Source organism: Embiotoca jacksoni, unplaced genomic scaffold, assembly GCF_022577435.1.
Source record: "Embiotoca jacksoni isolate LCO1_2020_lvr unplaced genomic scaffold, fEmbJac1.0.p SCAF_12, whole genome shotgun sequence".
In the NCBI taxonomy this organism is placed as follows: domain Eukaryota; kingdom Metazoa; phylum Chordata; class Actinopteri; family Embiotocidae; genus Embiotoca; species Embiotoca jacksoni.
The window spans coordinates 10,770,913-10,796,599 of NW_027185252.1; the positions used below are offsets into that span (position 1 = coordinate 10,770,913).

Below are 25,687 nucleotides of genomic sequence, written 5' to 3' on the forward strand. Positions count from 1 at the left end.
GGAAAATGTGGGAAAGAAATAGAAAGATCGTGCCCACCTTAACTCCAATAGTATCTCTAGCCACTGGCAAAAGCATACAAACAACAGCTGCATAGTTCTCCACTAAATGAACACACACACACACACACACACACACACACACACACACACTACAGATAGTCCTGCTGCAGGCAGAGGCGTGTTGTACTCATACACAGCCCCAGCACACCTGCCACAACAGAGCACAGCTGTCAGTGCATCACACTTTACCCTATACGTAACCTCACTGAGCACACACACACACACACACACACACACACACACACACACACACACACACACACACACACAGACCCTATTACTGCACATATATGACGAAGCATGCAAACTGTCCGATTGTGCACCGACACCTGAGCACACATTCACTTATAAAACAGGATCCAACTCGCACCAAGCCTGCACACAAAAGATACACACTTTTCTTCTAATGTTTGTACCAAGACTTAGATGAGCAACACAACACAAGAGGAAAGTGATTTGAAAAAGAACTCACTCAGAATACTTTACAAGAAAAAAATTAAGAAAACCAGGACGTAACATATAATCCGCAAGACTTTTTGCTCTATGAAACGGCAACGTTAGATTTAAATTTCTATGGATTAGATTGATGGTGCAGCCCCCCCCTTTAGAATGTCTGCTGTATGTTTTATTAATAACACACAGAAGGAACAGTGAACAAGGGGAATGCTAATTGGCTCACACACATACAATATATGTCAGATTGTCACTCTGTAACTGAACCTCAGCTCCTCCCACTCCTCTCCCTGGTGGATTCACTGCTGAAGGGGACCGAGCTCTCTGGAGATGATATCAGGAAATTTTTAATGGAGATAAAAAAAACAAAAAACAGACCAGACTAGAGAACTGGGAGAATGAAAGAGGGGGGCACAATATTTGATAAATAAGTGATGTACCTCACTTCCTAAGTAATCCCTCCTTCTAACCAACCTTCCCTTTCTCCTCCCTCTCAGTCCTGACTCCCCCCACCCCTCTCTCCCACAGCTCGCTCCTGCTATCTCACCGTCTCATTTGGCGGGGAGGGGGGTAGCGATGAAAGGCGCATGAGTGACAGATAAGTAGATGACTATACTGTCCCAGCCCTCATTAAAACTCTGCGCTTATATCATCCCCCGCCCTAACCCTCCTCCTCCTCCTCCTCTGCATCGAGCCCTGGCAAATGATACCCCGAGAGAGGAAGAGCGAGCGGATAGGGGAGGGAGGTGCTGCTCATCAGTTATTCCTGTTCTCTGACCTAACTTGACAACCAGCTCCAATAACGAGACAAAGAGGGATGAGACAGAGAGATTTTGCCAGAGACCAGGATGTTGACAAGGAAGTGAACTGTCCTAAATTGGCAGATAATGGGCCTGCTGTGGGCCGGTCTGTAACAAATCATTGTCCAAACCTCCTCCACTGTGTTCTGAGATAACTCTGAACGCAGTAGATCTCAAACATGTGGTCAGTCAGTGTCTCTTTTTTTCTGTTTTACAAGCCTATGACTGGATTGTTGTTCAGTTGCAGGGTGGGATATACTGCAATAATGACCTTTTTTCTTTTTAACAGGAAGCTCTGATATTTAATCTGTACCCCAGAGGGTCACACTGTAAAACCTCTTAACACAAACAAATCGCGTGTGCTCCTCAGTACATACAGACCTCAGACTACAAAGTGTCACCATGGATAAATGCAGACACGATTACATTTAAATCTGTAAACCAGTGCTTCAAATACAACAAAAGGTAATTTCATATGCTTGTTTATTTATTCCACATTTTCCACAGATTTTGGTTTATTCATAATCTCCTATAAAAAAAAATCATGAAAAACCTGAAGAGCATTTGTAGTCCAGTGTTTTCCAAATGGACTTTGGAGTGCATGGAGAGGCTCCCTGCATGCTTTCAGCAGCAAACAGGAAATAATCAAGAGCAAGGAAATTGCAAGTACAATAAGAGTGTGTTAACAGTCTTTTTAGGCACTGGAGTCTCTGGAGTCCCATGACAGGACTCGTGTTGAAGGATATGTCATTTTCTTTAAGTTCACTGCTTGAACGGATTTAAGACTACATTATTCACATTAGCACTTCCAGTCGAGTCAAAACAGAAAATAAATTAAAAATTAAAAATGATCAACTTTTGAAATTACTGGTGTCACTGTGATTCAGGGAAATGGTGTCAAATAAACGTTGAAATAATGTTATTATGTAGGAGACAGAATCTTTGAACCAAAATGGAAAGGAACACAAAGCCAACATGGAAATACTGAAGCCAGATTTGATGTAATAAAACAGAACAAACGCTGATTCTGGTTTATCACTTGGTCCCGTAATGTTTCGTTGAAGACTGGCCATACAGCCCGTAGAAGTTGGGGTGCCTGGCTGTCTGTGATGCTTCCATCAGTCCCCTCATGGGAAAATGCTGCAGTGGTTGGGTCGCGGGCAGCGGGGCATGTGGGGGAAACTCCTGAGAGGTCATGGAGGGGAAGGAGTCTGATGCTGGGTACGGAGGCCGGGCTCGAGCAGCGGGGGCCGTGGAGCAGCAGCAGTTATTTAGAGTGCACATCAGTACTTTCCTCCCTTCGTACATGGCTTGTTGCGAGCCACCTCCGGTGGGGAAGTGGGAGGGTGGGAATATGGTCCCTGAGTGGTGGCTGGAGCTGGAAGGTAGACCCACCAGGTGATGGGCAGAGGTGTCAAGGAGCCGACTGTGGCCGAGGCCAGTGTGAGGATTCTGGGAGAGGACTTCCGATGAATACACAGATGAAGCACGATGACTCTGGTCAGGCTGGAAGGTTTTTTTGCTGCTGTAGAGCACATGTGTAGGATCCTGGGTTATGGAGTTTTCTGTGTTACTTTCCAGGAAAGCCATACTGTAGTTCCTCTTTTGTAGTCCTGAACTAGTACCCAGCTGGGGGCCAGCAGAGCTGCTGTGAGAGTGGAGGATCTCAAGAATGGGCGCCTCATTGAGCGGCTCTGAGAAGGAGAGTAGTGGTGGGGCAGAAAGAGATAGCAGTTAATTGATGTTTTACAGTCGTCATCTTCCTTAATCTTTACTCACTCGCTGCATTTCTTTCCTACCTTCCAGCATTTTTCTCAAGTTCTTCTCTCTCGTTGAGAGATCGGATAGCAAGTGATGGGAGTTGAGCTGGCCCACTCTGAGTGGAGGGATGGCACTGCTCAGGTGAGAGTTTGACCTTAAAAAGGACAATACAAATAAAACAATGAGGACCAGATTCAAGCTGTTTGCATCCTTCATTTAGACACACTCACACTCAACGCAGTTAAAAACAGCTTCTTAGAAGAAATGCTTACCTGTCCATTAGCAGCTGGTAAGGTTTTGTGTTCTGAAAAAGACAACAAGCATGCACAAGTCACTCACACACAGTGAAAGGGTTTGCTGTGGTCTGTCTGTGTACACTATGTGCATACATCAGCACTTTTTACACGTGACATTTCTGTGTCACAATGCTTTTTAAGTTGTGGAAAAGAACCATTTTCTGGTTTTCTGCAGATGCAAATGCTGTAAAGCGTGACTGTACTGATAGAAATGTGTGTGGGAGAAATGGAAAAATGAAGAGCAGATTTGTACCTTCATGAAGTTCATACTGTCAGCTCTTTGGAAGACCGTTTGTACCGAGCTCAGGAGTTTTTCTGCTTCCTGGTGCATGTCTTTGAGCTGCAGAGCCTGCTGAGAGTTCTTCCTCACGTACATGGCATAAGTGTTCTCCAGGATCTGCATGGTGCCAGCCTGGTTTGCCTCTAGCAGCGCATGCATCCTCTGATACTGGGCTCTCACACGCTCCTTCAGCTCAGACACTGCATCCTGTGGAGGAAGGACACGAGGGAGACAAGTTGAGATACAAGCGCACTTAATAGTTATTAACCCTCCCGTTGTCCTCAGGTCAAAATGACCTGCAGCTGTGTTCAACCAAGTTCTATTTTATTTCTATACTTTTTTTTATATTTTTTGGGATAATTGGTGATCATTCTTTAAAGAAACCCTCACGGCCTCCTTGGGTCAACCTGTCAACTTGGGTTAAAGGCATTTTTACACACATGTTAAACAAACATCTACATACATTTTTATCAACCTTTTCAGCAGAAAACAACAGAGATGAAAATAAAATTCAATACACAGTCATGAATGGAAGAGTTCAGTTGTTGTATATTTTTTGTACTGTTTTGTGGAATTTGTTCTTTTTTTGTTCAGAATTAGGAAGTGGGAAAGTCATTTGTAATGACTACAGCAATATAAAGGTACAGTCATTTTATAACAGAAGACAAAATTACAGCACCAAACTACATGATGAGAAGTACTGATCATCATCAGAACTGAGTCTCTGTATGTGTATGCAATGTGCAGTCTACCTTCATCAGTGTCTTGTCTGACTCCAGCTTGTTGAGCTGCTCATCGATGTTCTGAACACGACCGTCCAGTCTGTCTGACTGCCTCATTAGCATGGCCTGTGGAGAGATGACATAGACAGATTAGACAGAATACCCACAACAACACACTGAAAATGGCAAAACAAAATATACACCTACTGAAACTTTTTTTTATAAATTGGGTCATCTGCTGTGACCTCAGCAAACTTGGTTGCTATTCACAACTCACAAAGACAACCTCCTCCACAATCCTGATTGGAAAGAGAAAACAACGAGCGACAAGTATTCACATTTATCTATTAGCCCGGCAAAGGCAAATACAATTACACAAATCCATCTGTGATTGCTCTTAAGTTTGCCAGGGATCCTGCAACATCAAGAGAAGTCTATTATTGGGACCAGCCTACTTCCTCTATGGACTCAATCAAGAGTGCAAAATGAGCCAAAGGCCTGTAAAAGAGCCGGTAAACATAATCCTTCTCCATTTACTGCAGGAGATGGAAATCAATCTGCAGTCAAAGACTGACAGCTAACTGGGAACAGGGGAGGGCAGGTGAGCTTTTAATGAACTGTTTCTGCATGGGAAAGGCACCATGCCCAAATAGGAGAAAATCGGCTGTCATGGCAACAAAGACGTGTGTATGTATTTATATGTGAAAGCTAATGTGTATGTGAGGGAGCGGGAGGGAGAAACGAGTGGGGGTGTCTCACTACCCCTCTCTGCTTTCTCATTTTGCCACATGCATTGCTCCCATTGTTTGCATTGGCCTCTGTGTCAGTGACAGATTGTCATGTCTGTGTGCACAACGCCGGGGTCGGATCTCTCCCTCCCCACCAGTGTGCATCGGAGAAAAGGGAACTAGAGGAAAGGCACTGCTTTGCACATGCCAATAACAGGCAGAAAGAAAGTGAGATAGACATACAAAAAAAAAAGAGAACGAAAGCAAAAGAGAAAAAAGTTTGCAGCAGAAAAGAGATAGGGAGAATGAGGACATTCCTGTGGTCTCGAGTGAGCTAGTTTCAGGGTAGTTTCATTGTGGTATCACAGCAACAGGCCTCTTCAGCTGCTTACAACACTCATGTTGTGTTATGGACATCAACTGGCTGGCCACTACACTATACAGTGAGCACTTGCAACAGTCCAACTAGTTTCTAAAACAAAAAGACTCTGAATGACATAAAATACTCGCCAATGCTAACACAGCACCCGGTTTGGCTTGTTTACATATTCTTTACACCGTCATTTAGTGAAAAAGGCTGCTGGCAAATGTTTTACCTGGGGAACAGCAGAAATATTTTTGTCTCACCCACCCAGTCCTTGGAGGAGACAGAAACTTGGAATATTGGCAATAGATGCCTAAGTGGTATTTTAACTGTTAAAGCACCATAAAAGTATATTTGGGGGGCACTTAGGCACAGTGGAATAATCTATTAACACTGACATATTATCACCATTAGCAAACATACATACAGCAGACATGGACCAAGATCAGCTCTCATTTGGAGTCATATTTCTGGCCACACAACAAATCTAATTCAAATATTCACACTCCTTTTAGCTCTAATGTGGTCCCTACCATCTCTTAGCTGGCTTATTTAGAAGAGAGCTGCTTTATGATCAAAAAAGGAAAAAGAAACAGAAATATTGATTTTTCAAATATAGGGCCTTCAATGTTGAGCTGGTTTCTGTGGCTTAAAATTTCACTGATGAGAGTGACGCAAATCAGTAAAGTCTACATAAAGTCGTAAATTCAAATCCATTAATTGAACGACGCTAAAAAGCTCAGCTGAACTGATGGAAAATGCAGTCGAGTGACGGTTCTCTTTGGATTTGGCTATTACGAGTGGCTCTTCTCACATTACAGTAAGTCATTTGATCCATTGTTAATATAAAAATATTGATCAGAACAGCTTTAAGTGCTTGGTAGAAAACGTCACTTTTCCAATAATTGGTGCACACATTAATTTCTGCATCACAATTGCAGTGGTGACCATCTCTCTCGTCCCAAAAGAGAGAAATCAAATATACATCTTACTTTATGGGCGGTCTTGAGGAAGCCAAACTTCATAAAATGATAAATTATACATTTGCCGGAGCAACAACCCCACCTTTAATTAGTCGTAACTGTATGTTGTTGAATTTATATTTTGGAGAAATGTACGATGTATTTGACAGCTACGCTTGCTTTGGATTCTGTATCACTCATAATCACACAACAAGCTCAACGAGTGCACAGGCACAGCTCTGGCTTTCAAAAGCTCACCACCACACCTGGAAACTATTCTGCCTAATGCTTCAATTTTGGTTCACATAAACTCAATTCAAAGTCATAAATAGAACTAAAGAGTTTGAGGAAAAACGTGGCGCATTTGTGCGTTGGTTAAACAGTGTAATTATTGTATTGGTTAGTGTAAGAAATGACCTCTTCAAACTTGTTGATATTTTAAACTGCGCAGCACTTTTGTTTACATTTTGGATTAGTGCTTGGATTAAAGGTACCCTGCGGAGTGTTTGACCACTGATGGTCCTGGAGAGCAGTGTTTTAATGAGCGTCTCCTTGTATTATGTAGATCACACGTTCAACCAGCATGTATGTGGGGGGGAGGAGGAGGGAGAGGGGGGGGGCAGGAACGGGGAGAACATGCAAACTCCACACAGAAAGGCCCCTGGCAGAGGTTTGAACCCAGAACCTTCTTACTGTAAGACAACAGTGCTAACCACCGCACCACTGTGCCACCATCATCCTCCGTGATAATAAACTGAACATCTTCTGGTTGGGGGCTGTTAGTCAAGAAAAAAACTAAAAAAAAAAATATGTAGCTGCACCTTGGGCTTTGGGAAACGCTGGTCGACATTATTCACCATTTTCTGACACCTTAAAGACCAAACAGTGAATTGATTATTCGAGAAAATAGTCAACAGATCAATTAATAATGAAAATAATTATTTTGTGCCGACCTGCAGAGTACATGGATGTGATATTAATGAGTCACGATTTCACACCTTCTTACATGAGACCAGCAGCATTTATGTTAAACCAGCAGAGTGGTCCTTATTCCCGTTTCACACGGTCATAACACATCCAACACCTGCACTACATCTCCACACAACATCTTGCTTACACAAGAGGCAATGTCAGCTAAACACTCCTCTTCAAACAACCTGATAATACCCATAAGAACTGACTCTGCCCTGCGAACTCACATAGCAGCTAGATAGTTGTTTCTTTTCCATGTACCGTGTGCACAACGCCTAAAACCTTCTCAGACAGTACGTTTGTTTTGATTGTCACTGTCTTTAACAGACTATAACTGCGCAGTGGCGCCTCATGCCTTCACTGTGAATGTTGTATTGACAGGTAAAGAAACCTTTGCTGGGTTTATGGTATTGTAAACGGTGCGCGAGCTGGTTTATGCGAGTTGGCGTCACGTTATGGCAACAGCTTATCTGTGCCTTGATGCTTCTGCTCAACAACTGACTTCCTCATTTTGTCAAGTTTCCTCCAATTCCTTTTTTGTGTCGTCGTGTTGTTTGAAATAGCATAAGGGGGCAGGGGCAGCATAGCACAGCATGAAAGCCTACCTTTATCAGGCTTAAACCCGCGAATGATCACTTTCCCCACTGTCCTATTTAGGCATCCAGACAGCCACAGGTTGCCAGGAAGCTCATGTTTAAATGAGGAGCCTTAGGCTCAATGAACAGAGAGCCTCTTTCACAATCAACTGACAACTATTCCCCACGTCTGATGTCAATGGACTGCCCTCAGCATTCTGGTGAACTGACTCACTCCAGCCCAGATAGAAGGAACTGCAAACAGCATCGCTTCCATGAGCGATGGTTTCCTGCTAAGGTGCCTGAGAAAACCAAGGTGAGGCTGTGTGGGAGGGCTCCTCCTCCGCTTGTCCCAGGGACGACATTACTATTACATTACGCTTCCTTTCTCGTTTTGAAATTACCAGCGCACCAGCAAAAGGTTACTGTAAAAGTCTCATTTGAGAGCCAAAGATAACCAAAGATATTGGTTGGTTTATTCCCTCTTTGTGTATCCCAAAAGTAACAAGAGTGCTGGCAGGGGAATTTAAAATCCTTTTACCAAAATAGACCACAGCTCTGTCAAGGAGAACGACCTCTTAGTAAGTAATGATGAGAAGCCACTCGGGCCTCAAATTACTTTAACAAATGCCCCAGCATACAAGAAGGCTAACTTTTTGGCTATTGCCACATTTCTTAATAAGTTAGAGTGCACTCAGTGTCTGAATGGCCAAGCAGGGAACGTGTTAATCTGAGGAGAGACGGGAACTCGGACTCCTGGAGAACTCCATTTGCCCTGCGAACATACAGTTGTGAAAGAACAGAGAGATGGGTGGGTGTGTGCATGTGTAGAGAGAGCAGCTGTGGAAAGGGCTGAACAGACATCTTTTGTCCCAATAATAGCTCTGAACCAGGGCAACAGTTTGTAATGAAGGATTCAACTGATGGAGAACTTTGTGATCTACCCTGGAAAGAAATGCGTCCGCAACTTTTCCAACTGGAATAATACAATCGTCAAAAGTATCAAGAAGACAGCAACACAGCAGATGCTAAAACCAATCACATTCTCACTCCCTCCCCTTCACAGAAAGGGAGGAACAGGGAAGAAGTGTGTGTATAAGGCAGCGTGGGTGGCTGTTTTTTTTTTTTTTTTTTTTTTTTTACACCTTTCTACTTACATTAGACTTGGTGAAAAGAGAGCAAACTGAAATAAAGACTGAGGGAAATACGTAAGTGGGCCCAGCAATGGCATGCTGGCCTTTATGCGAGATGCATTCCTCCATGCATCTTGAGGTCAGCCCTGCCAAGACAGATCATTATTCACTTGTTGCCACTTTGGAGCCAGATTAACACACCTTCTGCTGATTCTATTTTACTCCTTTCTGTTCTACTTCTTACTCCCTTCCCCCGCAAATATGTCCCGAGAATGACCTTTCTAACCCCAGGCTGAAATGCTGACATTTATCACAAATCACCACATTCATTTATCAGCTTGGAAAGCCTTGCCAGCGTGCATTTCCTCAGGAACCAACCCTTGAAATTGATCGCGGTGGCTGCCATAAACAAACTCCATGTGGATGGGCCCCCACTGCACAGGGGTCATCATTTCCGGTGGATGCAGATTGCATCACAGCACTTACCCGAGGGCACGGCGCGGCTAATGGGAAGGCGTGGCGCTCTGGTGGAGTGGGTGGTATGATCAAGGTTAAAAGCAGTGTGGGTGACGTATGTGTATGTGCGCGCGTGTGTGTGTGTGTGTGTGTGTGTGTGTGTGTGTGTGTGTGTGTGTGTGTTTCCATGTGTGCTACCATCTACCCAGAGGGGTGGCTTTCACCTGTCCAGTCCTTTCACATCAGATAAGATTAAAAGCGGAGGAAAAGAGAGAAAGCCTTTATAGGCTGGTGAACTGAAAGAAATGTTTGCTTCCTTGAAATTCAAAAGAAATATCCGTGGCGTGTGTGCACCTTTCCACATCTTTCCACTGTCATCCGCGTTTCAGCAGATAGACGGAAGTGAATTGGTGTGCAGGAGAGTTCGTGTGGGTGTGCGTTTGTCTACCTGCATTTGTATGCGTTGTGTATCCACATCACAGACTGTGTGTCTTTGGTTAGTGCAGTGAGAGATGCAGCAGAACGGACACAGAGCCACCTGCTCCTCCTCACAGTGGAGCAGCCTGTACTCCTCATGACTGGGACAGGTCCAGGCGCTCAGCTCCTCGGCGTCGACTAACAGGTGTCCCGGGGCCGAGCACGGCTGCTGAAGGTGCGTCTGGATGTGAGTTTGGCAGCAGGGCTCCTTGCAGCGCAGACAGACTTTCCGCACGGGCAGCGGGGGGCCGCGTCTGCAGAGGACACAGTGTAACACAGCAGGGACTTTCTCAGTGTTCAGCGCGTTGAAGCGCTTCACTATATTGGCGAGCTTGAAGTTCTTCTCCAGCGTGGGCTTCTGGTCGTAGTCGTGGTTGCACTCGGGACAGCGGACCGCGGCGCTCTCTTTGGCCCACGCCTCCGAGATGCAGCCCTTGCAGAAGTTGTGCTTGCATGGCAGCTGGATGGGTTCATCAAAAACATTCAGGCAGATGGGACACAGAAGCTCCTCTTCGAAGCAGTTTTTCCAGCTTGCATCCATGACTTCAGATGAATCCAAACTGACGGTGGGCAACTGTAAAAGAGCAAAACTGTGAATTAGTTATGGGTACCACAGTCTCATCCCCATCCAAAATGACACAGACAGGTGTGAACCAAGAAAACCCACAGGCGGAGAAATACTTCTGAGATAGAGGCTTATTAAATATGTATTACAAAAACCGGTTAGGGTTAAACGCCAGTTTATAGAAACAGGTAAGAGGAACTCTCCTTCGCGTATTCAAACGGCCACAGAGAGCAATCAGTGAAACTCGCACATCCCAAACTATTGTCGTAATAAAACGATTCACATGGCGTAAAATGTTAAGATAATGTTTGTATATGTTCGCTGGGGAACAGGACGTTTGAAAGCGAGTGACAACTTGCTGCTGAATAACACTGGAAATGTCTAACAAAATCCTAAATTGACATTTTATTTTTACGCGCAGGCGCCCGCTGTTCATTGGGTATTAAAGCATTCTGCTGAAACATAATAAATGTATTCTTATGGAAGAAACGCAACGTTACCAACTATTTATTTTCCATGTCGTCGGCAGACTCCGGTGCACATATAATGCCGGAGAGCTTGTCATCCAGCCCGCGATGAGATCCAGCTCCCTTGCTTGGTTTTCAGTCGTGTGTCCGACGCTGCACTCAACGCGCTGGGATTTTAGAGGATTCCCGGCTGCTTCTCTCGGCAGGTTTCGCTTTCCCGTCAACTCTTTTGAGAAATATTTTGTGGCGTAAGCTCAGGCAGATAGTAACTCGTCGGAAGGGAGCGCAGTGCTTCCACACCGACTGCCCCCCTCCAATAACGTGACCCGTCACCGAGTTGATACATAGACGGGGAGGAGCCGAGAGAAGGGAGGCCAAGCAGCGGGCACACAGCAAACTCTACCGGACACACTGCAAAAGACCAGGACACAATAGTGTGAACCGTCATGCTTTGCACCAGCGGTTCCCAAAGTGGACTCCTTGGCTGGCTGGGATAGGAGCAGAGGCCCCCAGGGGCCCATAAGAAGCTCGATGGATGGGGAGAAGAAGTGGGAAATATGGAAAAAAAAATTCAGAATGGATTTCGGTTGTAAGGTGACATATTTATTGCATAAAGTAGGCCTATTATGATATTTTATTTAAAGACCCTAAAACTACATTATGATTCAGAGACATTACAGTACATTATGTTCATATTGTAATTTAGTGGCACAAAGTCCATTACAGATTTGCAGTGTTTAAACCACCAAAATCAACTAACGTGCAGACATGAGGCTTCGGAGGCCGTGGGCAGTTACTCTTTTTGTCCAGTGGGTAAAACAGGATAGGAAATCCACACCTTGAATAATTATCCGATTTAGAAACAGAATGAGAAATACTTCATTGATCCCTGAGGGGAAATTGGGTCAGTTCCTCACATTCTAGAGTAGAAATACAAATAAGCAGAGAAACTACAGGAAAATTAGACAATAAGAAATGTTTTGAAATACGTGCATTATACTACAATATACATCAACAATATTGTATAGAAAATTAAAAGATAAGAAAAAGTACAATGTAGCAAAAGAAATGTTAAAGTTTGTGCATCATTAAGAAATAACATAAGGAATGTGTATCTTACTAATAAATGTGTAAATTACACCACTTAAATTGATTTGGAAAGTATGTGGATCAAAATCCACTGTTTGACAATTTATTAACATGTTCAAGTTCAGACTGTATGGCTTATTAGAACGTGAGAAGTCCATAAATATTTATTAGGAAAAGGCCACCGACACCACCACTAAAGTTTTTTGCCAGATTTATAACAGATGCTAAAGGTAGAAATTAAAAAAATCTATATCTCTAGTTGACCTTTAATAACTCCATTACTTAATACTGGAATACTAGAAGTGAATCATTATATCTGTATATTTTATAAGAAAATGTATACATTTGGCTTTATTAAATAATCAAACCATTTTGTGATCATGGTTTATATAGGTATTAATAAGAATATGTAAAATAACATAATCTAGTTGCTCAACTTTCTATAATGAATAGACACAAAATATGTATAAGCAAGAAGTTCCACTGTGACTCTGAATTAGTGATCCAGCTTTATTTGTGTAAATACCTACACTCTTTAATGCACTTGGGATTACAATCAAACAGTTCAGTCAACAAGATTACAAAATTCAACAGTATCAATGATGTCTACACTTTATATTTGCCTTTCTGAATGAAAAGAACAAACACAAATAAGATATGCCACCATGTGTTGTACAAGAGTAAATTTTTGTGTGAAGACACTGCAGTAAAAGTAGTCTTGTCTCGGTTTTGGCGTCAACGTGGAATGTAAGGAGTGTATCAATAAAAGGCAGTGAACGCAGCAGCCTCGATTCAAAGTGATCTCTCTGGACTATCCAGGAGATGCGGGCAGCGCTACGAGTCTACGAAAAATATAGCATGTTGTCCTAATGAGCTCAAGGCACTGAGGAATTACTCCCAACTCATTTTCAAGCAGGTCCCACTGATAAAAAACAAAACAAAAGAAAAACACATTTATGTGGTCACCGGAGAGAGCACTTGAGAGGACAGATTCCCAATCTTTTAACATTTACAACAGACTTCATGTATTTCATTGTACATCCATAAAATGCATTCAGGAGTCAATACGGGAGTTGTGTTCTTGACACAGGAGCATAGAAGTGGTAATGCCTGCAGCATTTGTCTGATACATAAGAAGAGGCAGTGAATGATAGTTCATCTCAGCTCATAGCCGGTCAGGTTACTGTTAAAGTCACGAAACGGCTGAGACACAAACAGCACTGACAGTAACAGTTAAAACTTTGGTGTGACCACAAACACGCAAGAGAAAAATGTCCAGCATTTGTAAATACTATACACATTCGACTGAAAACAACACTGATTCAAAGTTTCAACTTGTGATCTTTCTTCCCTTTCTAAGGCCACTGGAATAAATACAACTGTTTTTGAGAAGTGCAACCCAGTTATTGCTTGAGTCACTCTGTCTGCTGATCACAGGATGCATGCTCAACAGCATTAGTGCTGTACATGTTTTGGAGGAATGACAGCATCCTGTTTGCCCTACAGGGTTGTTCTAACAGGTCAACCATCTGGACAGGCTGGTTGGAAGGCTGATTTTATGTTCTTAAAAACATTCAAGCCTCAAGAGAGATGTTGTAAACATTTCTACGAGTGTGAGAATGCAGTAACAGTCACAAGTGTTTTGATCATCTACTCGGATCATCTTCAGGAGTCAAACAGTCTCTGGCCATCCACTGTGGGAACAACACGTCCTTACGTCCCGACAGATCAAGGTCACGGTGTGTCCCGGGAGGTCTCCTGTTCAAGATGGTCCACGCTGGAAGTGTGTATCTGCAGGTGTTTCTATTGGTGTTTTCTAGAGAGTGAGTGTCTCTGTCTCATTGCAGCGGGTTATCAAACACAGAGTCTGGTAGGACAGAGATCTTCAGTTTCTTTTCTGGCCAACTGTACTCCTTTGGCAACTTTGTCTATTCAAAGAGAAAGGGCATATATGGTAAAAAAAAAAACAACAAGCAGGCAGATGAATAAAAACCAAAGTGAAAGTAAAAGTTAAAAATACACAATGGTTTTACTTACCTCCTCACGAGTGTTCAGTTCCTGTAAATCCCCGAGCATTTGCTCCACAAACTCTTCAGTCAACAATATCTGTAAAGGAAGAGGACAAGGTCAAATAAATGCAACACATACGAAAGCACCGCACAGAAACTCGGAGTGAGTGAGAGAGAGAGAGAGAGAGAGAGTGTGTGTGTGTGTGTGTGTGTGTGTGTGTGTGTGTGTGTGTGTGTACCTGAAGCCAGGGGCCGTGGGCTGCGTAAGGATGCTCTTCAGTGGCAAAAGCGCCTTCAACTCCTGTCGACACGAAGGTAATGGCTGTGTCTCCGTTGATACTTTTGTAAGTGAAGTGTCTCCCGTGGAGCAACCGGCCTCTGTTGAAAATTTAAAAAAAATAAATAAACACAATACGATATGAACTACAAAGTTCATTGCGCATTCATAAGAAGTGAATGTGTTCAGAGAATATTTCCTTTTCCATGTGAATATAACACGTAAGCTTCACTGGCAGAAACAAGGCACATCGTGGCTTGGCAATAAAAGAAAGCGATACCGTCCTAAATTACCAGGAAGAAATCAGTTAGTGTATCTCTATGATGACAGAGATATGTCCTTCTATTTGGGTCTGTTGCATAAATATCAGAGGTAATAGTTTTGTAGGAAATGTTTGACCTAATCTCACTCTTGTGCTGAGATCAAGTAATTGGTTTCTTTACACAGTGTTCTCCCTCTGAACTCCCAGCACATCACTCCTTCTCACACAAAGCTCTCTTTATAAACCAACTCTGGTCTTGTTTTTTCCTAGGAGAGAGAAAGTAAAAAAAAACAAAAAAAACCCAGCCAGTTCATCCTCTTGACTATGCAAAGGACATCGTATCACCGGAGGAGCTTTTATAACCCCAACAGTTTCTATCAGATTGCCAACGCCGGCCCCACCCTCGAGGATAATTAGCTGGATTTCGGGTCCGATTCGCCCCTCCCGATGATCGTCGGGATGTTTTCCGATTCAAAGCTGGTCTGAACTGATTATCTGTCCAAATAATCCTGTAGTGCAGTGAGTTAACGGACATCATGTTACTGGGCCAGGGCATCCACGATTCCAAAGCCTGCAGCGCAATATTGAGAAGAAACCCAGGGTAGCCAGTGAGAGTGACCTCATGAGGAAGTGTTACTAACCATCGTACCAGCACACACCGCAGTAATATTAACACATCTTCGTGGCAGTGGAAGAGAAAGCAGAAAAATGACTACTTTGCTAATAATCACAGGTTTCACTCTCCCCCCCACCCATGGACACAGAACAATAACGTTAGCAGCACTTTGCGCGAGCCCCCTACGAGACGAACAATAAAACTTCATCTTCAACTCGCATATCAGCAACTCTAGCATGGAATTTCTGATGTCTGAAAATCAGTCATAAATTTAGCAGATCGTGCGAATTGCCTCTCTAAACCTCCGTCCGTTCTTCTTTCTGTGTGGGCGAGCGGTAAAGAGCGCCAGTCACCGTACATGAGCTCCGGCTATGCTGCCACTGTACAGTGACTTTGTGTGGTGCCCGAGTTAGTCGAGAGTCACAAAAGAGATGCAAAAACAGCAATCCTATTTGCACACAACACGCCAGAAAATACAGAAGTCATGAGCCTGTGTCCACGCCACTGTTTATGAACACTAAACGCATGACTGTCACTTTATTCATGTTCCAGGTTAGATACATATTCACCTCGAGTTGTTTTTCTTTGAACGCGTTCTGCTAACTTGAAATATCAGTATACACATGACAAACTAGCTGCCTTGTTATTTTCCGTCAGGCTTTGAAGTGGAATAAAAGTTCACGTGGGAGGAGGTTCAGTCAGTGCTTGCTTACAGAAAGCCCCTTTTTCATGTCTGACAAACTCGTGTCATCTGTGTTTTTGCGCCGGCGTTTCCTTCAGACATTCTGCCACACCCACTCAACACAAATATTTGGACTATTTTCTTTCTGTCGCCCTCACAGAAGTTTCAGAAGGGTAAGTTTTAGTGTGTGTGTGTGTGTGTGTGTGTGTGTGCGTGCGTGCGTGCGTGCGCGCGCGTGAGCGTGTAGGAGAGAGATGGTGAAATGGTGAAATACCGCAGGCAGAGGGGCAGCAGAGTGCCTGACTCTTGGTTGAATTTCAGATGGACGCTCTCCAACTGGCGTGTGCGGACCAACTCATGAGGAACGATGGCTGCTGAACTCTCACTCTCCAAACTGTCTTTCCGACTCCTGAGAAAGCGAAAAAAAAAAAAGTGGAGAAAAGAAAAGAGAGGAAAGCAACAAAGGGAACTGTGAGGATGTCTAAAAGGGAACAATCACTTATACGCTGATGACTGTCTGAGAAAAAAACAACTGCTGTGAAGGAAATGGCAGCTCTTTGGCCTTCGCCCGCAACTGGGAATGTACCGACACAGCTTTTGCAACTCCTTTCACAGAACTGCTACCTGACTCTGCAGGAGACGCAACAAGTTCCACAGGAAAATAGCAACAGAATAGCGACAAAGCAACACAATAGCTTGGTAGCTAAGAAACAGTGGTGATAACACTTCAGATGTCAGCAGGGTGAGTCACTGCGCACCATGGAGGGAGTTATCCTGGTGCAACCCTTGTGCTGAGCTGAACCCATGTTAGTGTGTGTGTGTTAGTGTGTGCGTGCGTGTGTTAGTGTGTGCGTGCGTGTGTGTGCGTGTTAGTGTGTGCGCGTGTGTGTGTGTGCAGGAGGAACACTCACTGAGGCCTCTCGTGGCTCTGTCTCTGGTTGTTGATAGGCGGTAGTGCTGCCTTGCTGTTAAACTCCAGTCCTTTTCTCAGGGTCTCCCTGATCTGCTCTGTGTCTGTCAACACACACAGACGAATGAGCAAAGAATCCTTCCTTCACCCGCTGCTGACAGCATGAAAGCGGAACACGTGTGTACAGATTGGTGAGGAATTCTTTTTTTGGGACCGTTAAAGAGGAGCTGCTCTCTTCGCTCCTTCGGCAGCTGGCATACCTTTGTCCGAGAGCCTGCGAGGCTGCGATCCTATGCAGATGGATCGGCTGTCCTCCTCGTCCTCTGGCGGTCGACTCAGATCATCCCACACACACTTGGCACTGACCCCGCTCAGGTTCGAGCCCTCCGTCTCAATGCCCTGGTCCACTCTCTCCTGCTTAGATGAGCAAAATATATACGCAATCATTAACACTAGTTCACATAAAACTTGACTGCATTTTCAGAAATGAAAAGACGCTGCATTAAGATTCGTAGGCAAACACGCAGTGCTAATACTATCAGAACTGCTGCTGTAAAATAACGCCAGATGATCTATAAAGGGTTCCCTTTATAGCACATGGGAGGGTCACTTTGCGTCTTGTAGAGGACAAATCACTGATCATCTGGGACCAGCTCCAGTTAGCAAGTTACAAACGTCTTCCTTTTACCTAATATCTTTTATATTTCCAATACATAACAGTAGATTCTGTTCAAGTAAAATCATTTCGATCTAATATTTGAGACGTATAAATGTTTCTGAAAACAGAACAAAGTAGATTTAAATTCCTAAATTGATTTAACATCTGTAACACACATCAGCTCGCCCTTTATGTCACACTGTATTGAATACAATATAGTGCACTCAGCCGAGTGTGTAGAATTTAATAAAGCCTTACTTGCAGGTGTGGATCTATGTCAAAAATGGTCTCTCCTCTCCTCATATCGGTGATCAGCCAGGGGCCACCAGCTCTGTGCACAGAACAAACCCCAGCATTAACTTCATGTTAAACCCACAAAGTTAATGAATGAACAAGTAACTGCGTTCTTCCCTTGCTGCTCTCAATGCATTCGTCAAACTGGACTCCATACATTTCACACCAAAGTGACGTTGATGTAACCAAACAGACATGTGTAGATATTGGTGCTTCAACAGATAAATAATGGAGTTTTTGATTCGCTAAGAGCTGCTCTGACCTTTCAGTCGGTTTAATAAGATTCAAACAAAAATATTTATACCATCAAAAATGCAGATCTGGCCTAAATTATGAAAGAAGTTATAAAAATTGCAGTGAAAAAAAAGAGAGTTTTTGGCTTATCCAGTGTAAAACCTGTTTTTTTCCCCCAACTATAAATGCATTGAAAATTGAAACTCTAGATGATTACAATCCCGTCACACCCGATTTGTTTAAAGAACCGTGATTACATTCATTATCTTCATAGCAATTCTGCCAACTAACATGCGTAGGTTAGACTGATCAACACCTATGTACAAAACCAGCGTCAAAATAAAACTTCAAATGATCATTTTTCAAATCTGAAACATGGCTCCTTAATCCGGCCAAACCGCCTGCTACAGTTTTACTCACACTCGGACTCCACGCATCAGCTCCAGGATGCCTTGGCCGTTCCACTGTTGGGCTGCCTGTAGCTCCTCTGTACATACACCCACAATCTATAAGAGACAGTGCAGCGCATGAGAGAGGCATCGACAACCACGCTGTAAAACGTCGCAAAACTCACCATGTCTCAGTCTTTCTATTCATGTTTGGCATCATGATATAATATGAGATAAATGTCAAAATGTATTTGACCAGCTTATAGGTTTATATATAACGAGTCAGCCGACATGATGCTGACTGTTGGTCTGCCAGCCATCTGTTGCCATTAGATTGATCACACTCGTACTGCACAAACATTGAATGGAGTCATTTCCTTAGACTTAAAAGAGAGAGATGACTCTTCAGTTCCAAAGATTTGTCATTTTACTGGACAATAAAACTGGAGTTATACTTGGATTTACAAGGTTTTTCTTTCCTATGTTAACTTTTCTACTATTTTAGATAAGAATTTTGGCAAAAATGCATGAATTGTATAACAACTGTGTCCTTCTTTGTCGCCAAGTGCCTGGACTACTTTCTCTCCCAATGGCAGTCCATAAATCGTCCAAACCCTCAAATGTCAGATGTTTTCTATTTATTCTATTTTGTGACGAACACATATTTGAACTCACCTGGAGAAAGCTCACTGTACCAAACGGAGTTTGAATTGGTTGTATCTGCGGGTCTTCTGTGAGCAACATGTGCTGGATACGAGATTCACTGTTGTCGAGGGGACTGTGCCACGACACATGGTCACCACTACAAAATGTGTTTTCTGCGGGAGAGAGAGAGAGAGAGAGAGAAAAAAGGGAGATATTTATTTTCAAAAGTATAACAAAACATGCTGTTTTAGGTTGTCTAGAATACACACTCTGTCATGAGGTCGTTTGTACCTTCGGCCATCGTTGAGAAACAGTCCCACATTGCCTGACTGTAGAATAACACTGAAGGAAAGTTACCGTAAATGGTAAAGTGGGCGCAAGAGAATGAGAATGAGAATGAGAGAGAACTTGAGACCCAAACGTGGAAAAAAAAAACACACAAAAAAAAACATAAAAACTACATTTCCATCTGAGTAAATGTGTCTGCTTGGGAGGTAACATGCACCCTGTCCAAATTCGCTGCAGGAGAAAAGCGAGGGAGAAGATGGCCAGGAATCAGCATTCATTTAGCTCCGGGGGCCCGGCCCACCCACACGCAAATTGACCCCAGCTGGAAAACACAGTAGAGCTGGCTGGTGAGGAGAAGAGAGCCTGCAGTCAATAGCCCTCTTCTATTTCTGTATGGCTTTTGTGCACACTCCCTTTTTGTCCACAACATTTTCTTTGTACACGACACACACGACTGAGCATTTAAAAAAAAAAAAAAAATAATAATAATAATAATAATAATAACTTAACAACACAGGATATATTTATTATATGCAGAGTATATAATCAAAACTACAACAAAGTTCTTCTTTGCCATTTGTGAAAACAATCATACTAAAATGGAAAAGGGTAAGAGGGGAAATTAGACTTCCTGTCAATACACAGAGCTCCAACAACTCCAAATGAGGAGTGCTAAACCTAAAACTGATGCCCAAAGGGGACTCCTCTATTCAAGCATGTTTACAAGTATCACTGGAATCGAAAACTACCTTTACAAAGAGCACATTCTTTGGCTTCACAGAGACGTGACACTGTGGTGTGACAAACGCAGCCAAAGGGAAGAGTTGTTCGTCAAAGCTCATGCAGGTAAATAATTTGTTACGCCGCAAACAGACTGTGACAAAAAGATAATCCCAAATCAGTGATAAAAATTAAGAACATATGGCTGACTAACAATGATTCTAAAGACCTCTTAATTCATCTTTTGTCAGTTAATAATTTTCTCCTTAAAGTATCTAAAATACCTTTAAATGACAAGGACATACCCAGAGCACAAATAATACATCAAAACTGTTTGTTTAGTTTGACCAATAGCTGGAAAATATTCAGTTAAACTACACTTTTTTTTTTTTTAATCCAGCCATCACAATAATACCACGTGTTTGTTGTATTTAATGTAATATAGAGATTATTCAACAATTTGCCTTCCCGAGGTCCCAAGTGGATTATTTGACAGTTTTTAACGTGAGTAAAGATACAAAGGATAAGTTTTGCTTTGTACTCTTACCTGACTGGAACACATAGCGTGCCAAGCCTTGCATGAGCTCAGCAGGCCATGTTGGAGGTGCCGTCTCCCCCACCTCTCTTTTGAGTCTGAAGGTGAGCTCAAAGCCAAACCCACTAGCTCCATCTGCTCCTGTAAATCTACCAAACACAAACAGAGCAAAATGCTTGTCAAGATCAAGAAAGAAAAAAAAAATGGACTAAAGGCAAGTCTTTAAGTTTCAGTGTTAGTCAACAGGTGGGTTTCTTTTAACGGGCTCCTGACTTGAGCAAATACAAGTGCAATGTGTTGATTTCCCACATTTTTCACAGTGTAAAATGAATTAAGTGGAAAAAAAAGAAACAAATCAAAACAGCTGTCCAATTGAACAAGGTTACACTTGAATAACTGTGCTTAGTTATAGAGTACTTACTCGTGAACGCGGTTATCCCCATACAGGTCACTCAGTCCAAAGCTTACGTAGTGCCAATGCTCCTGGACGTCCTGAGAGGGACAGCCCATATTCCTATACATGCTAATGTAGTCTAACGGGTCGGGTCCTCCGAGCCTGTGAGAGAAGCACAAAACGAAAACCATCAGCCATGTAAAAGTTTGTTTTTGTTTTAAGGGGACTCTGTTCACTCCTCAGCACACATGCATGGACACTTATCTCAGACGAGATACGTGAACGTAGCGAAGGACATTTTAATCCGGTTTTTTTTGTTTTTTTTTCCCCCCTTTATGAAGAATGTTTAGTTTGGTCCTGGACCGTCCAGACGCCCCGGACCACAGCAGCAGGTACCTGCATGGTGGCTCCTGGACTTTTTGGGGTTGGTTAGTTGGGAGCCTTCCTGTTAGCCTGGAAGCTAAAGCTAAAACTCTTGGCGAACAGCTTTCCATCTCAACATAAACTTATTCAACAAACTCCAAAAAGTCCACACACACACACACACACGTGTCAAACCACGCAACGAGGTACCTACCAGTATTTTACAATGGCCGTAACCTGAAGCGGGTTGGCCTGCTCGGGGTAAAGTCGCCGACATTCCCCATAGATAGCCTGCAGTCCAGGGGGAAACAGCGGCACCAGCCCGTGGGCTGGAGCACCGCTGGTAGGCCGTACCTCATCCATGCCACGGCCTCGAACAAACACGGCTGTTCTGTAAAAACACAACGTATGTGCAGGTATCTTTTGTTGCCTACCTCCGAGTTTAACAACAAAAAAAAAGAAACTGAACTAAACCATTAAAGCTTCACACAAGTAATGTTGTGCAACAGTAAACGGGATACTCGGATCGCTGCGCTACACTCAACGGGGGGCTTGTTACGCATCCTCTACAAAAAAAAACAAAAAAACGACTTAACTATTGGTTGGCTGCTGGTTATACGTCATTGACTGACGGCATATCATAGCCAATGAAAATATAGAATTGCGGTTTTTTTGTTGTTGTAGATTTATAGATGATTATAATTGGTTCATACGCTGTCAATCAAACAGTAAGGAGGCGATGACATCAGCGTTGGGGCTCCAAAGTTTTTCAGGAGGCCAAATGATGGCTGTGAACAGGCCAAATGGATCTTCAAAGGAAATCCCCACAAAGGAGTGGTTGAAAAAGTATTCACATACTTTATCAAAGGAAAAGGATGAAAGCTAAAATGTAAAAATGGATTAACGTCCTATATTCAAAAACAGAAGTACAGAAATATTATCAACAGAATGTACTTAATCAGTAAAAAAGGTCGCTGTGAGCACAACGTGTCTAGTATAGGCTATACTATTTGATTGTAAAAACTGATGCATTGATGTATAGGCATTATTTTAAAGGGTAATGTTGTAGTGGATGTGGTTGAACTAATTTTAACTGCCTTTCTGGGTTGTTTAATTTATAGCAATTTCTTCACGAGAAATCATAACCACCATAGTAGTTGCTGTTTATAACTTTGTTCTGAAATGTTGTGAAGTAAAACTAAAAAGAATCATAGAATAGAAATACTCAAGTGCCTCATAAATGTGAGCAAAGATACTTAAATAATTTAGTCAACTCTGCTTTTCTATCCACAATGTGTTCAAACATGGTTGATACAATTCACTGTAAAAAAAACTTTTTATGAAAGCAATTTTAGTTTCTTTAAAGGGGCCTTACATAGGGTGGCTGTTAGTAGCATTTATATAGAGTAAATCATGATAGTATGCTGTTAAATCAGTGCATGCCTTGAAAACAAGTACAAATATTTTAAATAATCTTAAATGGAGCCAGGAACTAGATTATCTGGACTGTCTGGCACGAGAGTAAATATATGCAGGGGATCAGACATGATCCAGATTTAGATTGATCTTTTTTCTGCTTTTTGGACAGTGTTATCTTTGGACCTCATGGCACAGGCCTCATAATATATATATATATTTCTATTTATATATATTTAAATATGTATCATTTAAATATTTTTTCCCCGATAAGAGATCATTTTGGCATTGCTATTGCTTTCATAATACTAAATGCAAGCATTAATGAGGCATACTGTTTATATTATAATATGTAATAATGATCAATTATATAAAAAATATCTTCAAATAATGTGAGATATGTGTGCAAATTCAGCAACCATGACATCCTTTGTCTCTGTGACCTAAATTCCACTCTGACCCTTATGTCCCCAGTCCTGGAACAAAGTATAGCCTGAAGGTTTCACACCCAGATTGGGAGCGTTTGTAGCGAGCAGTTGGAAATACTGTCCTGCCGTAGGGTTGCTACAGTTTATCTAGAGGCTGGCTCCTGAGTGTATGACTTTTCCCACAATGACTCAAATACATTCTCCCCCTATTAGAGACAGCACAAATTAAAACTAAATGGACACCTCATTTAATAAAAGGGAACATTTATGGGGGGGTTATGCAAATGATTCAGTAGTGACACAGATTATCAGTGAATCTGAGTGAATATTTGAAAGATTGTTGTATAGGTTGTATAAGAATAGCACGTATTGTTTTCAGTTACAGTATTATAGAAATTACACGCTTCTCTCATTCCCTCCATTTTCACCTCATATAACACTTCTGAGTAACAACATACAGGTAGCCTATACCTCAAAGAGAGTTGCATTAAACATTAAATACTAAAGTAGTGTAACTCTATATTCATGAATATTTGTCTCCTAAATCCATAAAACAGCATTCTGTTCTGTATTTTATACTTCAGTAGCTTTTGATGCCTTCTTGACTTCTTATCTGGGCTGTGTGGATGGTCCTCGCTCTTTGCAGGAGTGAAGCAGGAAGTGCATCTTGATTCACCTGTGCTGGCTGCTCTTAAACTGTAAATGTTTGTAGATTCAGTTGTTCACTCTCTCCCCCTGAGCATGCCATTTGTTGTTCGGGTTTGCCTGTTCAGTACACTTCATTTTTTATTCATTTATGCACTCAAGGCAACATTCATATTACTCATTTAGAAACTTCAACATTACCCTTTCTTAAAAAAGATCTTATGTTAAAAAGTCAAAAGAGCTCGTCTGTCATCTCATTATATCTACAGTGGGACATTTTCTTTGATTCCCATGATATTCTAATTGAAACGGATGCTAACTGTTATATTTACTTATATTATTGTGAGCTGATGTTGCTAAATGCCGTTACCAGTGCGACAGATTTTGTAGAACTAGAGCTGAGATAAGATCTGAAAAAATTAGTTCTGCATGTGTTAGTTATTATGCAACATGGCAGCCCCTGTATTTGTCCTTTTTTCTTGTGTACTGTGTAACTCACATTTCGAATTCGCTTTATACCTCAAATAAAATGTTATTAGTTGATAAATTACAGAGAAAAATAATTCACTTTGACTTACTTTATTAACAAGTTACAGTACGCTACAATATGCTTAACATCCACATTTATAAAGACAGATCAGAAATGTTTACTTTATTCACAGTAAAATTAGAAATTAAATCCGTATTCATGATTTTAAGAAACCACCAATATACAATAGAAATTAAATATATAAGTTACATGTTGAAAACCTGAGATATAATTTATACCACACGAGTCTTAATGCTTTCACATGATCATGGTTTCTGCTCTCATGGCGCTGTGCAGTATAGTTGAATTCAGAGTACCATCCCAAAAGAACTGAGTCCATAGATGACGCCTGAAGATGCCACCATCTATGGAATTCAGTTCTCATAGTAGAGCACTTATAAAAACCAGGAGTCTCTTCATCTATTCTTATTCACCTCTTAATTAGCTCTCTGCCTAATATTAAAAAAGGAAATTAAAGCCACTTGTCACCAGTAATACAGCATAAAATCTTTTAATAAAAATGAACGATAAAAAGTGTGAGAATAAAAACAGGAACAAGAGCATTGACACAACATGTTGAGCAGCATGTTGGGGGTAAAGTCATACGTCCCCATTTCTCAAGAAAAGCAGGATGATGAGATGATAACGTCAGCTCCCCTTCTTCCATTGTAGGGTTGAGCAAGACGCCATTACATTGGTGACTAAAGTTGATCTTAAACAGCGATCAGTCATAGTTGGCATTTCCATCATACAGTAGTGCAATTAAAAAAAACTTTTTAATGAGTTGGTAACAGCTTGAGAGGCATTTTATTTAAGTTTAAAAAAAAAAAGCAAAGCAAAGTTGAAAACAAACCTCCGTAATGCAGTTACGTTTGAATGGATCCAATTGTGTGGTTAGACAGAGCTTATGGAGAGTTTCCAGGTCATGTGAGGGATCCAATCATTCCTTAACTTATGTATTCCTGGAAATGCTTTCACAGTCACTGAAATGGAAGTCTGTCTATGGGGCTGATGTAAGCACTGAATCATCATCTTGGTGATAGTGCTCTGGTCAAACAATGAAATTACTCATCAGTTATAGTCGTACACTCCCAAGGAAAGAACTTTGGGACAGTGTAATTAGTGACACACAATACATCTTTGAACCCTGCAAAGTAAGTTTGATATTAAGCAACCTGTGCTACAGTACAGATTCTCTTCCCTCACTTAAAAATCACCTCATTCAAGGCCTGA

The 25,687-nt window shown here is 42.1% G+C and overlaps 2 protein-coding genes across 2 annotated transcripts; both read right to left on the reverse strand.

The window, feature by feature from the left end:
• Positions 1-1,614: 1,614 nt before the first annotated feature.
• On the reverse strand, positions 1,615-11,374 carry LOC138195384 (E3 ubiquitin-protein ligase TRIM8-like). Its single transcript, XM_069144737.1, is given in 8 exon segments — positions 1,615-3,007; positions 3,113-3,228; positions 3,347-3,378; positions 3,624-3,857; positions 4,403-4,498; positions 10,011-10,582; positions 10,585-10,613; positions 11,109-11,374. Coding segments are annotated over 8 exon segments (1,752 nt in total). The 5' UTR covers positions 11,123-11,374; the 3' UTR covers positions 1,615-2,348.
• A 1,276-nt stretch (positions 11,375-12,650) lies between these two features.
• On the reverse strand, positions 12,651-21,988 carry sufu (suppressor of fused homolog (Drosophila)). The gene is made up of 12 exons (XM_069144738.1): positions 21,651-21,988; positions 21,101-21,235; positions 20,692-20,828; positions 19,167-19,309; positions 18,523-18,608; positions 17,833-17,905; positions 17,177-17,333; positions 16,918-17,020; positions 16,281-16,415; positions 14,409-14,547; positions 14,198-14,266; positions 12,651-14,088 (listed from the first exon to the last, which is right to left on the reverse strand). The coding sequence occupies exons 1-12, from the start codon at positions 21,797-21,799 to the stop codon at positions 13,999-14,001; spliced, it is 1,416 nt and encodes a 471-aa protein (XP_069000839.1). The 5' UTR covers positions 21,800-21,988; the 3' UTR covers positions 12,651-13,998.
• Positions 21,989-25,687: the final 3,699 nt, after the last annotated feature.